General features: G+C 40.9%; 1 protein-coding gene across 1 annotated transcript in view; it reads right to left on the bottom strand.

Annotated features, from left to right (window-relative positions):
• Positions 1-21,998, bottom strand: part of LOC124545781 (atherin-like) — a 75,381-nt gene that overhangs the window by 15,889 nt on the left and 37,494 nt on the right. Inside the window, exon 7 of the mRNA XM_047124728.1 lies at positions 7,109-7,265. Within this exon, the coding sequence (XP_046980684.1) occupies positions 7,109-7,265 (157 nt within the window). The remainder of the gene's footprint in view (positions 1-7,108; positions 7,266-21,998) is intronic.

Below are 21,998 nucleotides of genomic sequence, written 5' to 3'. Positions count from 1 at the left end.
TGTCAAGTTCATTCTGCTTCCATGTAAAACGCCTTGATCTTACACACATCATTAACCTACTCTGTGCATTTGAATGAACTGTTACTGATTCTGACATGAAGAGTCTATTTCGCTATATTGGCTGCTAATAGTATACAAGCAGTAATTTGTTCAGATTGCCACAGATGCAAGGCTACTCCAACAATGTTACTGATGACAGTGCCACTAAAGCAGAGTTACTAAAAATGGTTTTCCAAAAGTTATTCACAGAAGAAGATGAAGTAAATACTGAACTCGAATAAAGAGCAGCTGCCAACACAAATTACTTAGATGTAGATACCCTTGGTGTAGCATAGCAGCTTAAAACACTTAAGAAAGGCAAGGCTTCTGGTCCACATTATTTAACAGTTAGGTTCCTTTCAAAGTATGCTGATATGATAGCTCCATACCTAGAAATCATACGCAACCACTCACCCATAGAAAGAGCTGTACCTGGAGACAGGAGAGTTGCACAAGTCACACCAATGCCCAAGAAACAGAACTAATATCTGGCATTTCTGAAGGAAGTGTTATAGGTTCTCTGTTTTTCCTGATCTACAGGGTGATTATAATTGAACTTTTAAGATGCTGTAGAAATAACACCACTGGTCAGAATGATGTCAAATTGCAACGTAATATTATCGGAGAAGGGAGAAAACGTATGTCAGAAGAAAAAAATAGTGTGAAAATTGATCAACAGATGGCACTGTATGCATCAGAATACATAAATGAAAACACCTTCCAAGTGCATAACCCATTGCAGTTTGTATAAACAATCCGTGTACACGGGTTTTCCTCCTTTCGCGTCTGCGATTTTCGTCATGCTTGTCTCAATGCAGGATCATGCTCCACTTGTAAAGCTGTATTACAAGAATGATGACTGTGCACACATTGCTCTGCAGAAGTTCTGGACACTGAAAGGTTTGGAAAATGGTCTGATGACTGCCATGGGTCTGGAGAAAATGATTTGGAAATTTGAAAAGATGGGTTCTTTTGGTGTGCAACCTGGTAGAGGGAGGAAACGAATTGATTATGTCAGTGGAAGCAGTGGTCACAGAAATGCAGGAGGAGACAAGTGGTGGTGTGCAAACATATAGTGCAAGGAGAATTGCTCAAAATTTGAACATACACATGAGCATGGTGTATAAAATCCTGTGGAACATCCTTCTTTGCTTTCCATTAAAAATTACCAATGTGCACAAGTTGCTTCCTGTTGACATGCCAGCAAGAGAGATCTTTGCTTTATAATTTCTTGCTTGCATGGAAGTGGACAGTGATTAGCCATGGAAGATTTTGTGGACAGATGAAGCCCACTTCCATGTGACAGGATATGTCAATGCACAGAATTGTTGAACATGGGCAATGGAAAATCCACACACAAATGAACCAGTACCACTTCATCCTGAAAAGGTCACTGTGTAGTGTGGGTTTATGGCATCATTTATCATAGGGCCATATTTTTTTGAAGAGACAGGTGCTTCCAGTCTTGTTAACTGTACTGTCACTGGGAAGTGCTTTGGCTGTCTTTTGTGCAACCACATCATTCCAGCTCTCCAACAGTGTGGATGCGATCATTTTTATGCAAGATGGTGCACCTCTGCACATTAAAAATCGAGCTCAGCAACTGCTGAAGTGCAATTTCAGAGCTGCTAGAAATATCAGCCACCATTTCCCTGTCTCGATCACTTGCTCTTAATCTGTGTGACATCTGGCTGTGGGGCTATCTGAAATATCTTGTGTTCAGTGTTTGAAACACAAACTTAGCTGCATTGAAGGCATGCACGGTGCAACACATTCTGAACCTGATCCTGGAAACACTTCAATCAGTTGCAGAACATGCTGTTTATCGATTTCAATTTGTATTGGAAAATGGTGGACAGCTTACTGAATATGTTTTGTGCCAGTCACACAGAAACTAATAATCCAATTTGATTTTGATTGATACTTGATATACAGTTTTTGGCCTCAGGACAATTAAAAACTGATGTGATTGATGCTTTTTACGTGGTTTTTGGCCTCAGGACCATTAAAACCGATGTGAGTGAAGCTTTTTATGCAGTTTTTGGCCTCAGGACTGTTAAAAACCAATTTTTCCCATCTGATGTGATATGGCCTCGCCACAGTGGATGGGCATACGTAACTAACAGTATCACACTTGTACACCCATGCTTACTGAGTAGTACAGTTTGTTTTTGTCAAATGTACACCTTAGGCATTGTTGTATGGTTCATTTGTCATTTGTAGTCGACCACTATTAAATTATGATGCTCACAGTGCCATCTATTGCTACATTTTGTAACTATTTATTTTTCTTCTGACACATGTTTTCCCCCTTTTCTGATAATATTCCGTTGCAATTTGATGTCATTCTGACCAGTGGTGTTATTTCAACAGTTGTTTGATAGTTTAATTATAATCATCCTGTAAATAAATAATTCAGGAGACAATCTGAGCAGTCTTCATAGATTGTTTGAAGATGATACTGTTGTCTATCATCTATCAGACATTTAATTATGACTTGCAACTTAAACACGTAGATGCAGATTTAGGTCAATTCTCAGATTACTAGTAGTGGGCTGGATGGAGCGTATACATGCTGTGTGCAGATGCAGGAGGTGCTGGCTGCAGTTTGTGAACAACTGACGACATTTATGCCCATGGTGAACCACTTGCAGACTGCTGCAGAGAAACTGGCACATTGCATGGGACATCTCAGGTCTCACTTGTTTCACCAATGGGCTCTGCTGCTGAGGCACCTTCCAGTGTACCCAATGTGGGGGGGCTCATGATTGCTGCACAGTGACTGGTCGCTCATTATGTGATCACGTCGCTTAAGATGGAGAGTCAATGTGGGCACTGGACATCTGGCCTTGCCCATTCACCCTGTGGGTGGACAGATGGCCACTCTGTCGGCAGGGTCTGAGCAGGCACGTGGGGAGAGGGATTTATTAGTTATTGGGACTCCAATGTTATGTGCTTTATGGAGGCCCTTCAGGAAATAAACATCCAACGCCAGAAAGAATTCCTGTGTCCACTCGGTGTGTCTGTTGGGGAGGGGTGGGGTAGGGTCGGGGGGGGGGGGGGGGCGGTGGTGTGGAGAGGGAGCGGGGAGCGAGTACTCATGCGAGATGTGGAGGCGGCCTGGTCTGCAGCTATAGAATGTGCAGGGTGCAATAATCTGAGGAAGTTTGTGCTCATGTTGGTGCTGATTTCATAAGAGCTCCAGCCTGATGTGCATCTGCACAGAAAAGATCATTGGCCATCTTTGCCTTAATTATATTTTGATCCAGCAGCCTTTGTGAATTAAGACACATTATGTCTGGATGGCTTAGTGGTCATAGCGTCTATCTAATAAGCCGGAGACCTAGGTTTGCATCCTGTTCCACCACATATTTCTTTCTCCATTGATTTCAGTCAATGCTTGCTTGCAGCCAATGTCTGTAATTCCTTTGCATCTTAATTCAATATGGTTGCTGGATCAAAATGGTGTCTGTTGTTTTAGACATTTCTGAATTAGGGTGAAGATGACCAGTGATCTGTTTAGTATGAATGCACATGAGGTTCAAACTCTTATGGGAATCAGTGAAATGCCATGAGTAATAAGGGTGATGCACAAGGGTTAGTGGATTAGTAGAGTGTGGATAAGTTGAGAATTTGGGTCTCATGGGAAGTGTGTCAGGACAGTCTGTGCAGCTGCCATGACCAATGTGTCTGAATGGCTCACTGGTCAGAGCATCTGCCTAATACATCTGTGGCTGCATCAATCCATTCCCAATCCAAAGTTGAGAGTGACTCTATCAGCTGCAGATGGATGGCCTTAGCTTGCAGCCAGTTGCATCCTACTGCTTTCTGGTATGATGTATCCTCACTCACAAACACAAAAACCCTTCTGATACTGTGACCTTCCAGAGGGTGTTTTTGAAATTTAGATTTCTTAAAACGTCATTTTAATTCTTTTACAAACATTTGAAAAGTGTGAAGACAACATTTGTTTTACATCACTTTAACCGCAGTGGAAGTTCTATTGTACCATATCTCAAAATCTGTGGTTCTGATTTTTCCTTGTGAGAGGTACCGGCACAGCATATCAGTGTGTACTGTCACAAATCAAGCTCTATTATTTCTTGTAAAGAAGATTGCAATAAAAATATTAGTTAGAAGCTTTTCAAGAACCTTGGGACTCTTACACCCACAGTCCAATACATTTACTATCTTTTTTGCACAGCCCCCACAAGCCATGGACCTAGCTGTGGTGGCATGGCTTGTACACCCCTCTATGATGACAGATACCAGTGCTGTATGCACAACCACATTTGCAACATGCCTATGGAAAGACCAGACTAACAAGTGGTTCCTGAAGAAGAGCAGCATTCTGGAGAACTGTCTGATCTGGCCTTGCAACTTTAGCCATCATGATCATTGTATGTTAGTATGTACTTGTGAATGGCTGAAAGCAAGTGGAAACTACTGTTATTTTATTTCCCAAGGACAAGCAGCTCTATTGTGTGGTTTAATGATGATTACATCCTCTAGCATAAAATATTCTGGAGCTAAAATGGTTGTCCATTTGAATCTCGGGATGAGGACTACTCAGAAGATTTTTATCATTAGAAATGACATTGGATAGAAACGTTACAGAATTTAAAAAGTGAAATGGATCAGTTGAAGTTAGACATAGAGGGAAATAGTGAAGTGTGATGACAGAAAAACAGGATTTCGTGTCAGTTGATTGTAGGATTCTCAAAAAAATTTAAATATGAGCAATGTCAGCTCACAAGTATTCATTCTGGGTGTTCACAAATTTTTGAATTCAGGTGTGTATGAGAGTGTGAAATTAATAGCATCTGCTGTATAGCAGATATGCTTATCAACATATTTATACAATTTCAATCAATGTTAATTATAATAATAATAATAATAATAATAATAACCAAATGTAACATCTGAGACAGGAAATAATAATAATAATAATAATAATAATAATAATAATAAAACCAGTTATAATAAATAATAATAATAATAATATGAATAACGTGTCTGAAAAACAAATAATTTTTGTGGAATTTTATTGCTTTGTACCTAATTAAGTACAGTTTATCACAAGAATGAAATAATGTTTAAGGTTTCACTACTCTCCGTTTCACATTTTTGTGTAAGTGGAAGTGTTTGTGTTTTGTTATTTTTTTGGAAAAATGTACAAGATATCTAATACATGTACTAGTTAACGAATTAACTTCTGGGCTGAAAATCAGACATTTTTACGTTGCACCAACAACTTACACTTATTATACATTTCTTTGTTAAATGTTCCCTTGTGGTCATGCTTATTTGATTTCGACACTTTCTTGGACAATAGATTTGGTCTGGGAAGCCTTAGTTCCTTTGTGGCTAACTTTTCCTGGTGATTTTCTTTTCTGTTAGCTCTTAAAACAGATTCAACAGAGTTCATGTTGACACTGTACAGGAAAGCCGATCCCTGCACAGTAAATAACTAACTCCAAACACAAACTGCCAAGTTTCACCAAATCTAGAGGAAAAATGTAGCATAATGCAGTAGATTTAGTGTCCTGTATTTCAGATTGCCATGTCTACATTATGCTTAACACCATTCAAAGAAAAAAAAAACAATAAATCCACTAGGTGTCAAAAGATAGGCTGTTCAAGTGCTCTTCTGCTCTTACACAACAGCTGCTACTGAACAGCCACTGAGCATGGGTAATTCAAGAGTAAATCTAATAATTATAAGAACATAGAAATGCTATAAGGAGCATAGTGAATGCATTATCATAGACAAGAGAGTCACAGAAAAAGTTTTAAACTCTGGTGAAAGTTGCCAGTGGCCACCAGGCAGAAAACTGAAAATATGCACATATTTTAAAAAAGTAAAAGAGCCCCTTTCCAGCCACTCTTATGATATAGTAGAATACTGGGGCTCAGCAGATGTAAATTTCAGTCAACACCAATGTTCATATTAAACAGTCATTAACTTTTCAATAAGGAGACATATTATAGTTGTCTCTGATACTAGTAAGGTTACATAAATGCTTGGTATGAAGCAGGAGCAAAAACAGAATCTGTGAAGTGCAAGAATGAAAGCAGTGCCTTTTCGTAAAGTAGCTGTTTTTCTTTTTAGCTTGATACCAATCATTTGTTCATAGTATACTTTCCAGAAGTTGTCTACAGTGGTTGCTTCTAATAATTGATGTACAGCAGAACTCACTTCACATCTCTGGTGGTTCTCCTTCATAATGGGATTTATTCAACATCATGTATGAAGGGATGAAATACTTGCATTAATTTTTTACTATCAACTTGAAACGACATTAAGGACTGTTGACAAATCAAGATTCAGTACTTTAATACCATAATTGTGCATTTTGCTTGACAATGTCTAAACATCACTGTGAAGAGCTAGGTAGCAAGCATAGCAGCTATGTTTCCAACAGTTGCCATATACAGGTAAGATACCAAACACACTCTCTCTAGTCCTCTTTACACTAAATGAAAGATCCTCAGCCAGGATTTGGAGAAGTTAATGACACATTTTGCTGTCTATTTTTTCCATTTCGACTCACTGTACTTCACAACATTCATCAATCAATAACCACAATGTTAATTCAATGAGACTGTTGTGGAAAATGTCATGTGATGAAGCTTAATTCTACAGTAATTTTGAAGTTCTTCTATTGTTTCCTTGATTGTACATACAGCTGGTGGTGCATTACCAACACTGGTCTTCATTTTGTCTTACGATAATACACTTGTCTGCTCTTGGACATTTCCAGTGAACTTACAATTACAAATACTGCCAAATTTTTGTGATCATATTCAAAACTAATTTCAATTACTAACATTAGAAATAAAATAAAACCAAAAATTTGACTGTGAGCTCATATCATTCTCATTGATTTTCCACAAATCACTTGTTGCCTTATAGACGTGGTTTATGCATGCCCCTTGAAGCTTGAAGTCAGTAAAGACTTACGTTATCAGTAGATTTGTTTCCCATTGCAGGCACTTGTTTTAAATCAGTTGTATTGGAAAATCTTGTAGATAGAATTAACTTTAGTATCTTTCACTTGCTCCTTACCTCTGGATGTTGTTCATCAACAAGCCTTTGCAGCATATTCAACTCAGAATTTGTAATTCGTTGCTGTTCTTGCTCTTGCCTCTCCATTTCACGAGCCAACATTTGCACTTCCCACGACACACCTGCTCGTTGGTCAAACCCTTCTTCCTCGGCACCACTGAAAAATAAAATTGTAGCTTTTATTGTCTTTATAATCTGGTGTAATGTTCTTATTTACCAAATCTTAAATGAAGAGATATGTCCATGTGATATGAAGTTCCCATTTTGATGCTTAAAATGTTTCATTAGCAGAACTATAACACTGCATGCTTTGCTGTTTCTTTAACAGTTGTATGCCACTATAACTGCAATTCTGAAAGAAAGAAGTGCAATTCTGATTTGCCCATAACATACAATACTTGTTATCAGAATTCTGAGGAACATTGAAGTGTAATGGCTCTAATTTTTTTTAGGTGAAAACTCTAGAAGATGTTTAAATAAAACGAACTTAATTAACATTCTACAGTGTTATTCTTCATTCCTACATATTTTTTCATGAACATAGTCGCCCTGACGGTGAACACATTTCTTCCAGTGAGAGATCAGGTTGTTGATACCATCACTGTGGAATGTTTGACTTTGTTGATAGTGCCACAATCTCACCTCTGCTTCATCACTATCAAAGTGAACTCTTCAAAGGCGTTCTTTAAGTTTTGGAAACAGATGAAAATCAGATGGGGCCAAGTCAGGACTGTTTGGAGGCTGATCGATGACAGTAAACCCAAGGCATCGGAGTATTAGAGATGTTCCACTGGTTGTGTGTGGTCTGGTGCAATTGAGCTGGTGGAGAGGGTACTCCAAGTGTGGACGAACTGTTCTGTAGCTATAAACTCAATTACAGCATGTTGTTTCTCACACACTGACACAATTATTTTACACACCTCCATGTTACACACCACAATTTGGCACCCTCTAGCAGCAGAGGGTAGCAACTTGGATCAATGAAGTGGGAATGCTGACTGAGTAATGTGCATGACATGTAATACCTCAAGTGATTTTGGGAACAGAATTAAAAATTCAGTAGCTTTTCACCACACCCTCATATCAAGACCTCATAAGGTAGTAAATGATCAGTGAAGTGCTCTGGAAGAACGTTTATGCTTGAAGGGCGAATTAGAAAATAAGATAAGTACAAAGCTTCCAAGCCATAAAAAATGTTTCAGAATATTAGATATAAAATACCTTCGTAGCTGAAGTTGCTAGTAACCACTTGTGTGATCACAATCAACTTGGAGGTAAGCCAGTTCAGATCCTGGTGGTGGTAAGTTTTCACTGCCAGTATTTGGCTGGTAAGGAGTGGGAAGGTGGTGGTGTAAAGTTCCTAATCACTAGTCTTTGCAACAGTGTCCTAGATTAAAACGTAAAACCTGCCCATACCAGTCATGAATGAGAACATGTCACACTGTTGACAGTGATCTATCCCCAAAATGGGGGTGTTAAACTAGAAAGCCCCTTACGTGCTTCTGGAGAGAAGTAGGCATCAGCTGCCACAAGGTTTCACCCTTTCCCTTCCATTCATTCACAACAACTAAGCACCACACTGCACTATCATTCATCACAGTTACACACTTGACACTTCATAAGGTAGAGGAGGGCAATGGCAAAACACGTCTGCTACGACTTTGCCTAAAACAGCAATGCAGGTTTCCTGCATCAGCTCCCATACAATCATTCCCTGAGTATGGGACTACATTGAATTTTGACATACAAAACAGTGTGCAGTGTATGGAAACACAATTACTTAATGAATCAAATGATTTAAATGTGAGGTGACAATGGCAAATAATTACACTAGTCAACAAATCTAAACTTTTTTGTGTCTGGTTTGTAATGGACAGATTTAGCTATATTTTTGGTGCTAAATTCATTGGTAAAACCAGTCTTGCTCTATCATGTCACATTTACTAGACATTCAGAAGAATCAAAAACAGTATTAGTGAACATTGAAAGAGTTAAAATAAACATGAATTACATGTTCAGGTCTGTAGGCCTACCATTTAATATGTATATATGAACATGATGCCAATAGAATAACTGAATTAGTGCAGAACATATTTCCAACTTTAATCTTCTTTGATATTCGAAAAATGCAACTATGTTGCTCTGATTTTGACTACTATTTCATCTCTCTGCCTAGCAAGACTCCAGCAATAGTCACCTGCCATTGGTAACAGATTTCCAGCGTATAGGTTTCTTGATGAAAGTGTTCGACCTGTTTGTCACTAAGTCTTAGATCATGATTCTTAAACCAAATGTTCGCAATGATTAAATTATGCTCTTATCCGAGTTCTGCCTGGCTGATTTCTCTCTTTCATTCCTTCCTCCCCATCTACATTCACCTATTATATTTCCTTATCTTCCTTTTCCCACTATCGAATTCCAGTCCCCCATCTCATTTAACTATCTGAAAAATTTCTTTCTCCTCTTCATACATTTCTTCAATCTCTTCATTATTTAGAGAGCTAGTTGGCATATAAACTTGTATACTGTGGTGTGTGTTTGCGTGTGTATTGGTTCCCTGTCTATCTTAGCTACAATTATCTGTTCACTATCAGTTCATAGTAGCTTACCCACATCCCTATTTTCTTGTTCATTGTTAAACATACTCCTGCATTACCGCTATTTGATTTTGTATTTAATTAGTTAGTTACAGGTTCCATGGATCATTTTGCATGCAGATTAATTTGTACATATGATTCCATTTCGGAAATTTATAAGATATATATATCTACATTACAAAGAAAAGATATACATATGTGAGTTGGTGATTTCTACCCACCAACTTTTGCCTATTACAGTAATAGAAATTCTTCTATGGAACAGAAGGAGTTATCAAGGAGAAACTATCTCTGTTCGTTTTAAAATTTCGTTTTGCAGTCGGTCAGACATTTTATATCACTGGGAATGAGATAGTAATATCATATTAATGAATGAAAATATGCAAAATACAACTTATTGAATTGTTCCTCCCTAAGATTTGCAGTGATTTTAAGTGCAAATGTGGCTGAACTAAGTTGTTTTACGTGTTCCAAATAGTCCATTTTCCAATTTAAATTCTCATCAACAATGGCACCCAAGTGATGAAAGTGCAATATTACTGGTTTTATTTGTGATTTCACATAAAATAACTTCAAAGATAAAAAGCTTTGCTGCCGTCGGTATTCTGTGCTCAGTTGTCTTCAGTTATTTTTTAAATTCAATAAAACCGACCAATAACAAGCCCCCAACATTTTGTGAGTGTTATTTGAAGGTGAGAAGCTTAAATTTGTCAGGTTATGGGCTCTGGTTTGTTTTAAAATGGAATTTGTAATAAAATAGCTGGTCACAAGTGGACGGTCATGTAAAGTTTTTTCAGGATGGCAACTGAATTGGAAAAATATCGTATTCCATTATTTATTGGACAAATTTCAACAATTGGAAATTGAGGATATAGACTATCCTCGAGGAACTTGAACTTTTACCGTTTGTGAAAGCAAAATATCTCACAAAGGTGAAATTTGTGGACGGAGAAGCAGACACGCAGCGTGTCGCAAAGGAAACAAGACTGGCTGAATTGGTAAGCAAGATCTGAAATGTCAGCAGTGGCAGCTCGTCAGCATACATTCTGGGTGTTCACAAATTTTTACATTCAGAAAACTGAGTGTGTGAAATTAATAGCATCTGCTGTATAGCAGTTACGCTAATCAACAAGCTTCCACAACTACAGCCGCTGCCAATAATAATAATAAATGTACTAATAATAAGATGCATACCTTATCTGACAAAAGAAATAATTGGTTTTTGTGGAATTTCGTTGTTTTGTACAATTAAGTACAGTTTAGGGCAATAACGAAATAATACGTAATCTTTCGCAACTCTGCCGGCCGGTGTGGCCGAGCGGCTCTAGGCGCTTTAGTCCGGAACCGCGCGACTGCTACGGTCGCAGGTTCGAATCCTGCCTCGGGCATGGATGTGTGTGATGTCCTTAGGTTAGTTAGGTTTAAGTAGTTCTAAGTTCTAAGGGACTGATGACCTCCGATGTTAAGTCCCATAGTGCTCAGAGCCATTTGAACCATTTCGCAACTCTCCATTTTTTGCGTAAGTAGCAGTTTTTGTGCTTTTCCATTTTTCCGGACATGATCCCTAAAGAATGAATTAGTTCACTAATTTGCCTCCGGGCTGAAAATAAGATATTCTTCGCTACAACCGCACAACAACTTGTGCTAACTGTACACTTCCTTGTTAAACGTTCGCTAGTAGTCACGCTAATTTGATTTCGTCACTCTGTCAATCAAAGGACCTGTTTTCAGAGGCCCTAGTTTCTTTGCGCGCTAACTCCTTCCGCTAAGTTGCTTTTCTCTTCGCAGAATGAGATTTACACTCTGCAGCGAAGTGTGCGCTGATATGAAACTTCCTGGCAGATTAAAGCTGTGTGTCGGACCGACACTCGAACTCGGGACCTTGCCTTTCGCCGACAGGTGCTCTACTGACTGAGCTACCCATGCACGACCGCTCTACAAGGCTTTACTTTTCTGGTAGCATTTAAAATAGATTCAACGTAGTTCACGTTTACATTGCACACGAAGGCCGATCTCTGCATACTAAAAACCACCATACAAAGTGCGGGTTTGTTGTTGTTGTTGTTGTTGTGGTCTTCAGTCCTGAGACTGGTTTGATGCAGCTCTCCATGCTACTCTATCCTGTGCAAGCTTCTTCATCTCCCAGTACCTACTGCAACCTACATCCTTCTGAATCTGCTTAGTGTATTCGTCTCTTGGTCTCCCTCTACGATTTTTACCCTCCACGCTGCCCTCCAATACTAAATTGGTGATCCCTTGATGCCTCAGAACATGTCCTACCAACCGATCCCTTCTTCTGGTCAAGTTGTGCCACTAACTTCTCTTCTCCCCAATCCTATTCAATACTTCCTCATTAGTTACGTGATCTACCCATCTAATCTTCAGCATTCTTCTGTAGCACCACATTTCAAAAGCTTCTATTCTCTTCTTGTCCAAACTATTTATCGTACATCTTTCACTTCCATACATGGCTACACTCCATACAAATACTTTCAGAAAAGACTTCCTGACACTTAAATCTGTACTCGATGTTAACAAATTTCTCTTCTTCAGAAACGCTTTCCTTGCCATTGCCAGTCTACATTTTATATCCTCTCTACTTCAACCATCATCAATTATTTTGCTCCCCAAATAGCAAAACTCCTTTACTACTTTAAGTGTCTCATTTCCTAATCTAATTCCCTCAGCATCACCCGACTTAATTAGACTACATTCCATTATCCTTGTTTTGCTTTTGTTGATGTTCATCTTATATCCTCCTTTCAAGACACTGCCCATTCCATTCAACTGCTCTTCCAAGTCCTTTGCTGTCTTTGACAGAATTACAATGTCATCGGCGAACCTCAAAGTTTTTACTTCTTCTCCATGAATTTTAATACCTACTCCGAATGTTTCTTTTGTTTCCTTTACTGCTTGCTCAATATACAGATTGAACAACATCGGGGAGAGGCTACAACCCTGTCTTACTCCCTTCCCAACCACTGCTTCCCTTTCATGTCCCTCGACTCTTATAACTGCAATCTGGTTTCTAAATTCAAGTAGTAATGTCCACCAACACGGTCACTAGACCACAATACAAATGGCCCTAAATCTCGCCGCTGTCTATCCCACACTTAAGTGAATATCAGAGAAACCCTTGATACAGCTTTTCGTGAATTTTCGTTTATACAATGTGGGCCTACAGCACACATAAGCCCGACTGACCATAAGATCAACAGACTTCGCCGTCCAGAGTGGCCGAGCGGTTCTAGGCGCTACAGACCGGAACCGCGCGACCGCTACGGTCGCAGGTTCGAATCCTGCCTCGGGCATGGATGTGTGTGATGTTCTTAGGTTAGTTAGGTTTAAGTAGTTCTAAGTTATAGGGGACTGATGACCACAGCAGTTAAGTCCCATAGTGCTCAGTGCCATTTGAACCATTTTGAACAGACTTCGGAAGCATGAAGAAATGCTTCTATCTCACAATCGACGGTGATGTGCATTAGGCCCTCATGATTCTTTCTAGGGAAACTCCCCCATTGCACTCCTCTCACATGTAGTGAGTGGTAAGAGGGCCCAGTGCACAGCCCGTCTAAAACTGAACACAGATCAAGCATGAAAGCAGCTGTACCGACTGTGAAAAAAAAAAAAAAAAAAAAAAAAAAAAAAAAGGAGGCAAAGTAGAAATAATGAACGGTCCAAGTTAAACAAGTGTAACATCGAGCGACGTAGTAGAGCCACATCATCCTGATTAAGTGGCCACGGTGCGGACAACAATGTGGAAGAGCTATGTTCAAAGTTCCCTCGTGCTAATTTTTCTTTCTTTCGCTGTTCGCCGTATTCAAATTTGTGTCTGTGTCGTGGTGTAACATCCGTTTGCAACAGCAAGGTGTAAGGAAAGGACCTATACTGAAAGTTCAGTCTGTACAATTACTCTATTAACAGGCAAAAGGAAGTGGCTTTCGAATGGGAACCGCAAACATTTGATGACAAGGCGACAAGTCAACCGAATCCTCCACCTGGAAACACGTCTAGCGTGTCATACACGGCAATAGTGACAGTACGTTATTATAAATAGGAAGCTGTTATCGACGCACCTAATTTGTTGAGTGAGTGAGATACGGCTTCTTGCCCGATTTAGGTGATAGGATTAATGTGAATGCGATCGCTCCCAAGGAATTGATGAAAGCGTGGTAATTTGTCACATAAGCTGCAACGAATGAACACAACAATTTCACAATCACACTGCTTTCCCCGTGTCTATCAAAAAATACATTTTTAGCGTTTTTGAAGTTGTGTTCCGCTTTGGAAGTTTTGACTTTTGAATTCCTTTGTTGTCTTGTACTTCAAATCCATTATTTGTTGTTTTCATTTCTGTGAGACATCTACGTGGTATCTCGCCTGGTCTCACTATTCATCACATTTATTTGCGACGGTAACATGTTTTTATCACATGACTCATATTCCTTAACCAATATATAGTAGGACAACTGTCAAAACTACAGAAAGAGAACAAACATTTCAATGACCAGACGGACAGTTCATCATAACGTAAAAAAAAGGCATGAAGGGGTTCGTCCGCGATGCAGGTCTACATCATGACCACGTAACCACGACACCAACACTGTTCGAATTTCTTCCGTGTTGCATTTGTTGGGCTTAGGCCTTTCGCTGTTTCTGTTTTGTTTTTTTCATAGTTCAGTACACCTTCATCTGTGTTCAATTTTTGATGGGCTATCCACTGGGACATCTTGCTACTAAATGTGAGTGGGTGCGATGGGGAGTTTCCCTTGTCAACGCCTCAAATGTGTGAGAAAATCCGGTAATTTTCAAGAATGGTTGCCTAACGAAGTTGTGGTGTCATAACGATACATATCGAACGTGCGATAGTAAATCGATCATGCGACTCTGGTGGCGGGCGTTATGAGTATGTTTACTATGGTCGCTACAGCAACGACAAAATAAGAGCGTTACAAAAATACTTGTAATTGCAAAGGAGACGACTTACCTTACTCGTCATTGGTCTTGTCATCATGTCAGAGTCCATTACAGTGGTCTGGATGGATAATTTGGGACAGTCGAACCATGTATTCTTCCTGATACTCGTTCGTTTTCCGCACTGTTCGCAGTGAAATTGTAAACGATATTTCAGCATCGAAACTGTTCTTACGAAGTTTTACACACTTTGCACCATCACAGTCTACATAGTTCCTTCTTTCCTCATCCAGTGGTACTCCATATTTGCGAAAAATAGTCGAACAGTTTTCTATGCTGGATAAACATGAAATTAGATTTTTCCATGTGAGAGAATCCGCCGAAGAAACGTCAAGAACATCAGACATACCACTCACTAACGACATAAATCGTCTGGGATTCCATAGCAACCCACAAATAATTAGCGGAGGTATGTTATTTAGAGCAACTAATGGAACGACGGAAAACATAAGAATGACGGTCACAAATAATTGATCACAACGCCAGCCACCAGAGTCGCATGATCGATTTACGATCGCACATTCGATATGTATCGTTTGTACACCGCAACTTCGATAGGCTATCCTTCTTGGAAATATACTACACTCCTGGAAATTGAAATAAGAACACCGTGAATTCATTGTCCCAGGAAGGGGAAACTTTATTGACACATGCCTGGGGTCAGATACATCACATGATCACACTGACAGAACCACAGGCACATAGACACAGGCAACAGAGCATGCACAATGTCGGCACTAGTACAGTGTATATCCACCTTTCGCAGCAATGCAGGCTGCTATTCTCCCATGGAGACGATCGTAGAGATGCTGGATGTAGTCCTGTGGAACGGCTTGCCATGCCATTTCCACCTGGCGCCTCAGTTGGACCAGCGTTCGTGCTGGACGTGCAGACCGCGTGAGACGACGCTTCATCCAGTCCCAAACATGCTCAATGGGGGACAGATCCGGAGATCTTGCTGGCCAGGGTAGTTGACTTACACCTTCTAGAGCACGTTGGGTGGCACGGGATACATGCGGACGTGCATTGTCCTGTTGGAACAGCAAGTTCCCTTGCCGGTCTAGGAATGGTAGAACGATGGGTTCGATGACGGTTTGGATGTACCGTGCACTATTCAGTGTCCCCTCGACGATCACCAGTGGTGTACGGCCAGTGTAGGAGATCGCTCCCCACACCATGATGCCGGGTGTTGGCCCTGTGTGCCTCGGTCGTATGCAGTCCTGATTGTGGCGCTCACCTGCACGGCGCCAAACACGCATACGACCATCACTGGCACCAAGGCAGAAGCGACTCTCATCGCTGAAGACGACACGTCTCCATTCGTCCCTCCATTCACGCCTGTCGCGACACCACTGGAGGCGGGCTGCACGATGTTGGGGCGTGAGCGGAAGACGGCCTAACGGTGTGCGGGACCGTAGCCCAGCTTCATGGAGACGGTTGCGAATGGTCCTCGCCGATACCCCAGGAGCAACAGTGTCCCTAATTTGCTGGGAAGTGGCGGTGCGGTCCCCTACGGCACTGCGTGGGATCCTACGGTCTTGGCGTGCATCCGTGCGTCGCTGCGGTCCGGTCCCAGGTCGACGGGCACGTGCACCTTCCGCCGACCACTGGCGACAACATCGATGTACTGTGGAGACCTCACGCCCCACGTGTTGAGCAATTCGGCGGTACGTCCACCCGGCCTCCCGCATGCCCACTATACGCCCTCGCTGAAAGTCCGTCAACTGCACATACGGTTCACGTCCACGCTGTCGCGGCATGCTACCAGTGTTAAAGACTGCGATGGAGCTCCGTATGCCACGGCAAACTGGCTGACACTAACGGTGGCGGTGCACAAATGCTGCGCAGCTAGCGCCATTCGACGGCCAACACCGCGGTTCCTGGTGTGTCCGCTGTGCCGTGCGTGTGATCATTGCTTGTACAGCCCTCTCGCAGTGTCCGGAGCAAGTATGGTGGATCTGACACACCAGTGTCAATGTGTTCTTTTTTCCATTTCCAGGAGTGTATATATAGCTCATTCAGAAACCCACAAAACAGGTTTACTGTCAGTGCAACTTTAACATATACTGTCATCCGATCTAATTTTACTACAATATATAGTGAATAAATTAGTATAGCTTAGGAGTGTGCTATCATCTAGTAGGATTTAGGCTCGATTCACACGGTGGGCAACGTCACGTCAACTTCAACGCGGGTCACGTAACGTCAAAATATTCGTCCAATGCTTTGAAATGGCGAGGTTCACATGGTGGGAAACGTCACGTCAACGTCAGTTTGCCTGTCGGCCTGTATACGGCTCGATTCACACGGGGGGAAACGTCACGTCAACATCAGTGACGTCACACACCGTCAAAAATCCACTTGCAATCACACTGGACGGAACGTCAAGCGACGGCAAAACTTCAACCACGTTTTGGCACGTTATTGGAAACTCGCAGAATTGTTCACGAGAGAGGATGGCGGACATTATATTTAGTCTTGATGAACTTGCTACGGTTGCAATTGCTTTGGATGATGAGGAAAGAGAGCGGAAATTGTCAAGGCAATCAAAACGAATGTGGGTGAAGAAAATGATTTTGAAGAGAATGTGTGAAGGCGAATATCACACATTCTATAGAGAGCTGGAAGAAGAGGAGACGTCATTTTATAAATATTTACGAATGTCGGGACAGCAATTTTTTAATTTGCTGTCTTTGATAAACAGCAGCATCAAGAAAGCAGACACAAACATGCGCCGTGCAATTTCTCCACGAGAAAAACTAATGGTTTGTTTGAGGTGAGTCTGATGCTTCAGCTTTACCAATTCCTTTGAGGGTTCCTGTTCTGTACCTTTACGTATTTTATAGAACAGAATATGTATTGTAATACTCCACACTATCAACAAATTGATCTATAGGCTAAACAATCACAATTTATGGCCCCTTGTTATGTAGATCTAAATCTGCTACAGTTCGTCCTGCATAAACTTTGGCACTGCAGAACCAACTGCACACTGTATATGAATGTGGAAGTTCGAACTTTTTACTGCAGTTGTACTTAAATAATCTGTATCCATACGAAATGTTGAGTGAGACTCAGTACCACAAAGTATGTAAATAAATACTATACATAAGTAAACTACTAGCCAAAATGACAATGTGGCGTAGGATACACATATTTGCTTAGGAATGATAAGTATTACATATAAACATGGTCGAAATAAACCTTCACGACTCGCGAATAATTGTGAAATTGGAAAGCAGGAAGGCTCTAACCTCAGCTAAGCGTTTTCACGTCCTAATCTTGAGTACATACATACATAAATAGATGCAGGTGTGATGTTATACATCTAAATACATTACATACAAAATAAATATAATCTGCAGTAGGCCTACAATATTCATAGAGTTATTTACCTGGGCGACCGATAACCAATCCAATTTTCTTCCATATTTCTTCCTTAAACAAAGTGTCGCTGTATTTTTTTTGCAGCTCATGTCATACAACTCCACATTTTGGCGAACAAGTTCGATTAACTTCTCGTCGTTCATGTTTATATAAGAACATTTTATAACTAAAAACTCAGTATATACTTTCGATGTGGGGAACACTGCTAGCAAAAGCAAACTCGTGCCATACGAGCAACCAGAGAACAGACAGAAAAGTAACAGCCAATCGTAAGCAGTTCGCCAACCACGTGACCCCCACCGTCAACGTCAAACTATTCTTTCGAAGTAAACCGGCCGGCAGGCAAACTGACGTTGACGTGACGTTGTCCACCGTGTGAACCTCACCATTTGAAAGCATTGGACGAATATTTTGAAGTCACGTGACCTGCGTTGACGTTGACGTGACGTTGCCCACCTTGTGAATCGAGCCTACTTTCTGGTACTGAGTCTCACTCAACATTTCGTATGGATACAGATTATTTAAGTACAACTGCAGTAAAAAGTTCGAACTTCCACATTCATATACAGTGTGCAGTTGGTTCTCTGCAGTGTCAAAGTTTATGCAGGACGAACTGTAGCAGATTTAGATCTACATAACAAGGGGCCATAAATTGTGAATGTTTAGCCTATAGATCAATTTGTTGATAGTGTGGAGTATTACAATAAATATTCTGTTCTATAAAATACGTAATGGTACAGAACAGGAACCCTCAAAGGAATTGGTAAAGCTGAAGCATCAGACTCACCTCATACAAACCATTAGTTTTTCTCGTGGAGAAATTGCACGGCGCATGTTTGTGTCTGCTTTCTTGCTGCTGCTGCTTATCAAACACAGCAACTTAAAATATTGCTGTCTCGACATTCATAAATATTTATATAATGACGCCTCCTCTTCTTCCAGCTCTCTATAGAATGTGTGATATTCGCCTTCACACATTCTCTTCAAAATCATTTTCTTCACCCACATTCGTTTTGATTGCCTTGACAATTTCCGCTCTCTTTCCTCATCATCTAAAGCAATAGCAATCGTAGCAAGTTCATCAAGACTAAATATAATGTCCGCCATCCTCTCTCGTGAACACTTCTGCGAGTTTGCAATAACGTGCCAAAACGTGGTTGAAGTTTTGCCGTCGCTTGACGTTCCGTCCAGTGTGAATGCAAGTGGATTTTTGACGGTGTGTGACGTCACTGACGTTGACGTGACGTTTCCCACCGTGTGAATCGAGCCTTATGCCTAGCGAACAGGGGTAAAAGTCTGCCGCCATGTGCTACCACCTAGTGGCACTGACGTAAACTTCTAGTTGATTGGCAGGGGCTAGCTGTGCACATCCACCGTGCAGGTTCTTTATCAAATTCGTATATATTTGGCCCTTAAGGCAATTACGTCACTCGAGTGAGCATGCGCAAATGTACACAACTGTAGCTGTGCCCACAACCATGATGTGAAGTTTCGAGGAGTCTAGAGGAGCAGTAGCCTGGTGTATTTAAGTGCCGTATCTTTCAGATTGCAGCACCTTTGCTACGTTTAACAGCATTCAAAGAAAAATAAGAAATAAGTCCGCAAGGTGTCGAAAGTTATTGCGTTCACATTCTCTTGCGCTCTTACACAGCAGCCGCCACTGAATGTAAGTCTCATCTTATTCAACACACCGCCGACAGTCACTTGGAATATGCGAAAGATAAGGTAACCTCTTGCGATATGTAGACACCTCTGTGCAATTATTTTGAGAGAAAAGTAATTGCTAGTCAACTTCTGTTGAGAAAACAGCTCTCAACTATGAAATTTTATGCAAAAATTATATGCTAATTAATCACTTTCATAAGTTTGATAAATTGATTCGAGAATTACTTTCGACTGGAGCTGCCGTCGAAGAAACCGACACCGTATGCCTTCTACAGGGGATAGGCAAAACATTGTGAACACCTGTACTTAGTTGTGAATAATTTTTTAATAAGGGATATAACCCCCATTTGCCCGTAATACAGCTGCGATTTTTCTTGGAATATTGGCGCATAATGATTGTATAGTCTCCAGTGGAATGTTGTGCCACTCTTCGATCAGAACCTCTTCTAACTCCTTTAGTTACGTAGTAGACGGAAATCTGCTCCGGAGACTGCGCTCCAATACCGCCCACAAGGATTCGATAATGTTCAAGTCTGGGGACTGTGCTGGTCAGGAAAACGCTGCAGTTCAGTTGCATGCTCCCCAGGCCACGATTGTACTGTGCTGGCCTGGCTGTATGAATGGGTGCATTATCGTCCTGGAATACGGCATCATTGTTGGAGAACAACATTAGTTCTGTAACACGACCTTTGAGAGTAATGATGGGACCAGCAGAATACCATGATATGGCTGCTCACACCATCACACTTCCACCTCCATGCATAACCGATGGAGTCAAGCAATCAGGATTGTAGGCTTATTTTGGCTTTCTCCAGACGTAAACTGTGCCCGATGTTTGAAAGAACGAAAACGCTTATTCGTCGGACTATATGACGTGTTTCCACTGATCAGACGTCAAGGATTTATGCTCCGGACACAATGTTTTACGCCTCTTTGCGTTGGTTGTAGCCACTATTGGTTTCGGTATAGCAGCTCGTCCGTACATATTAGCTTTATGGAGTTCTCGACGGACAGTGTCGTTAGATACGTTGTCTCGAAGATGGCTATTGAGCATCGCAGTTACTTTAGCCGCCGTAGTTTTGTGTTGTTTTGACACAATTCATGTAAGTGTACGAAGATCTCTGTCATTTAGTTTTGATTTGCGCCCATTATCACGTTTATGCAATGATTTGTTTACATGTTTTGTGTAGGCTGTCGTGACTGTTGAAGCAGTTGCTCTTTAAACATTCAATAAGTTGGCTGCCTTGCTCTCTGATGCTCCAGCTAATTGGGCCCCCACAATCTGCCCTCTTTGGAACTTGTTACGTATTTCACTGCACGTCGACCTCGGCCTCTGAATGCACTGCTCCTACACAACCTGCACCGATGCCTAGTCGATACTGAAAACGCCCAGTCCATTGCGATACGTGCCTTCCTGCGTTGTTGACCGTGAAGCACAACAATCCCATAACTACCACTGTTCACATTATTTTGCCTCTCCCCTGTACTTTTAACGATGCTTGCAGAACACAGTGTAATGGTCACTGCAATCGAAACGCTCTCAATGAGGGACTTGACGCTGAGCTTCATGAAAAGTAGGCTATTGTATGAACAGTCGAAGCGGGAGTCCTTGCGAAAAACAAAAATGAAGATAAACTGCCTCTTACAGCTTTTCAGATTCAACGGTGTCAGAAAAAAACTTTCATCAAACGACAGTAAAACAAGAAATCGCAAGGAACTTCAGCGAACTCATTCAACTTTACTTGTTGTCGTTGTGGAAAGCCTGGTCATAAAAGGGATAACCCCAAAGTTATCAAACAAGAAATCAGGAACCAGCAATTCAGTGGTAGTGGCTAACGTCAAAGAGGAAGATGATTTTCGTTTTGCAGCATCAAGTGAAGATCAGTCAGCGAACAACATAAATTTGTTCTTGGGCTCTGGAGAAACTTGATTAACCGTAAGATACCACTCACTAATTTAAAGAAAGTGGAACAACGAACTGACGTTAAAGTAGCCGAGTCAGGCATTTTTCTTGAGGCTAAAGTAAAAGGACAAATTATTGTCACTAGTGTTGCAAAAGGAATGGAAATTCAGATAACGATTAAAGATGATTTATCTGTGTCTGATCTTATCTATAATTTGCTGTCAGTTAGAAAATTGGAAATTAATGGTTTTAGTATCAAGTTCGAAAAAGCTCAAGCTTTAATTACAAAGGGAAAAGAAATCATTGCTACTGCAAATAGGAATAAATCTCAGCTATATATTTTAAATTTTTTTGGTAATATGAA

The sequence above is a fragment of the Schistocerca americana genome, chromosome 8 (assembly GCF_021461395.2).
Source record: "Schistocerca americana isolate TAMUIC-IGC-003095 chromosome 8, iqSchAmer2.1, whole genome shotgun sequence".
Lineage (NCBI taxonomy): Eukaryota > Metazoa > Arthropoda > Insecta > Orthoptera > Acrididae > Schistocerca > Schistocerca americana.
The sequence above is the reverse complement of the archived record's forward strand: the minus strand, read 5'-3'. Positions and strand labels throughout refer to the sequence as shown.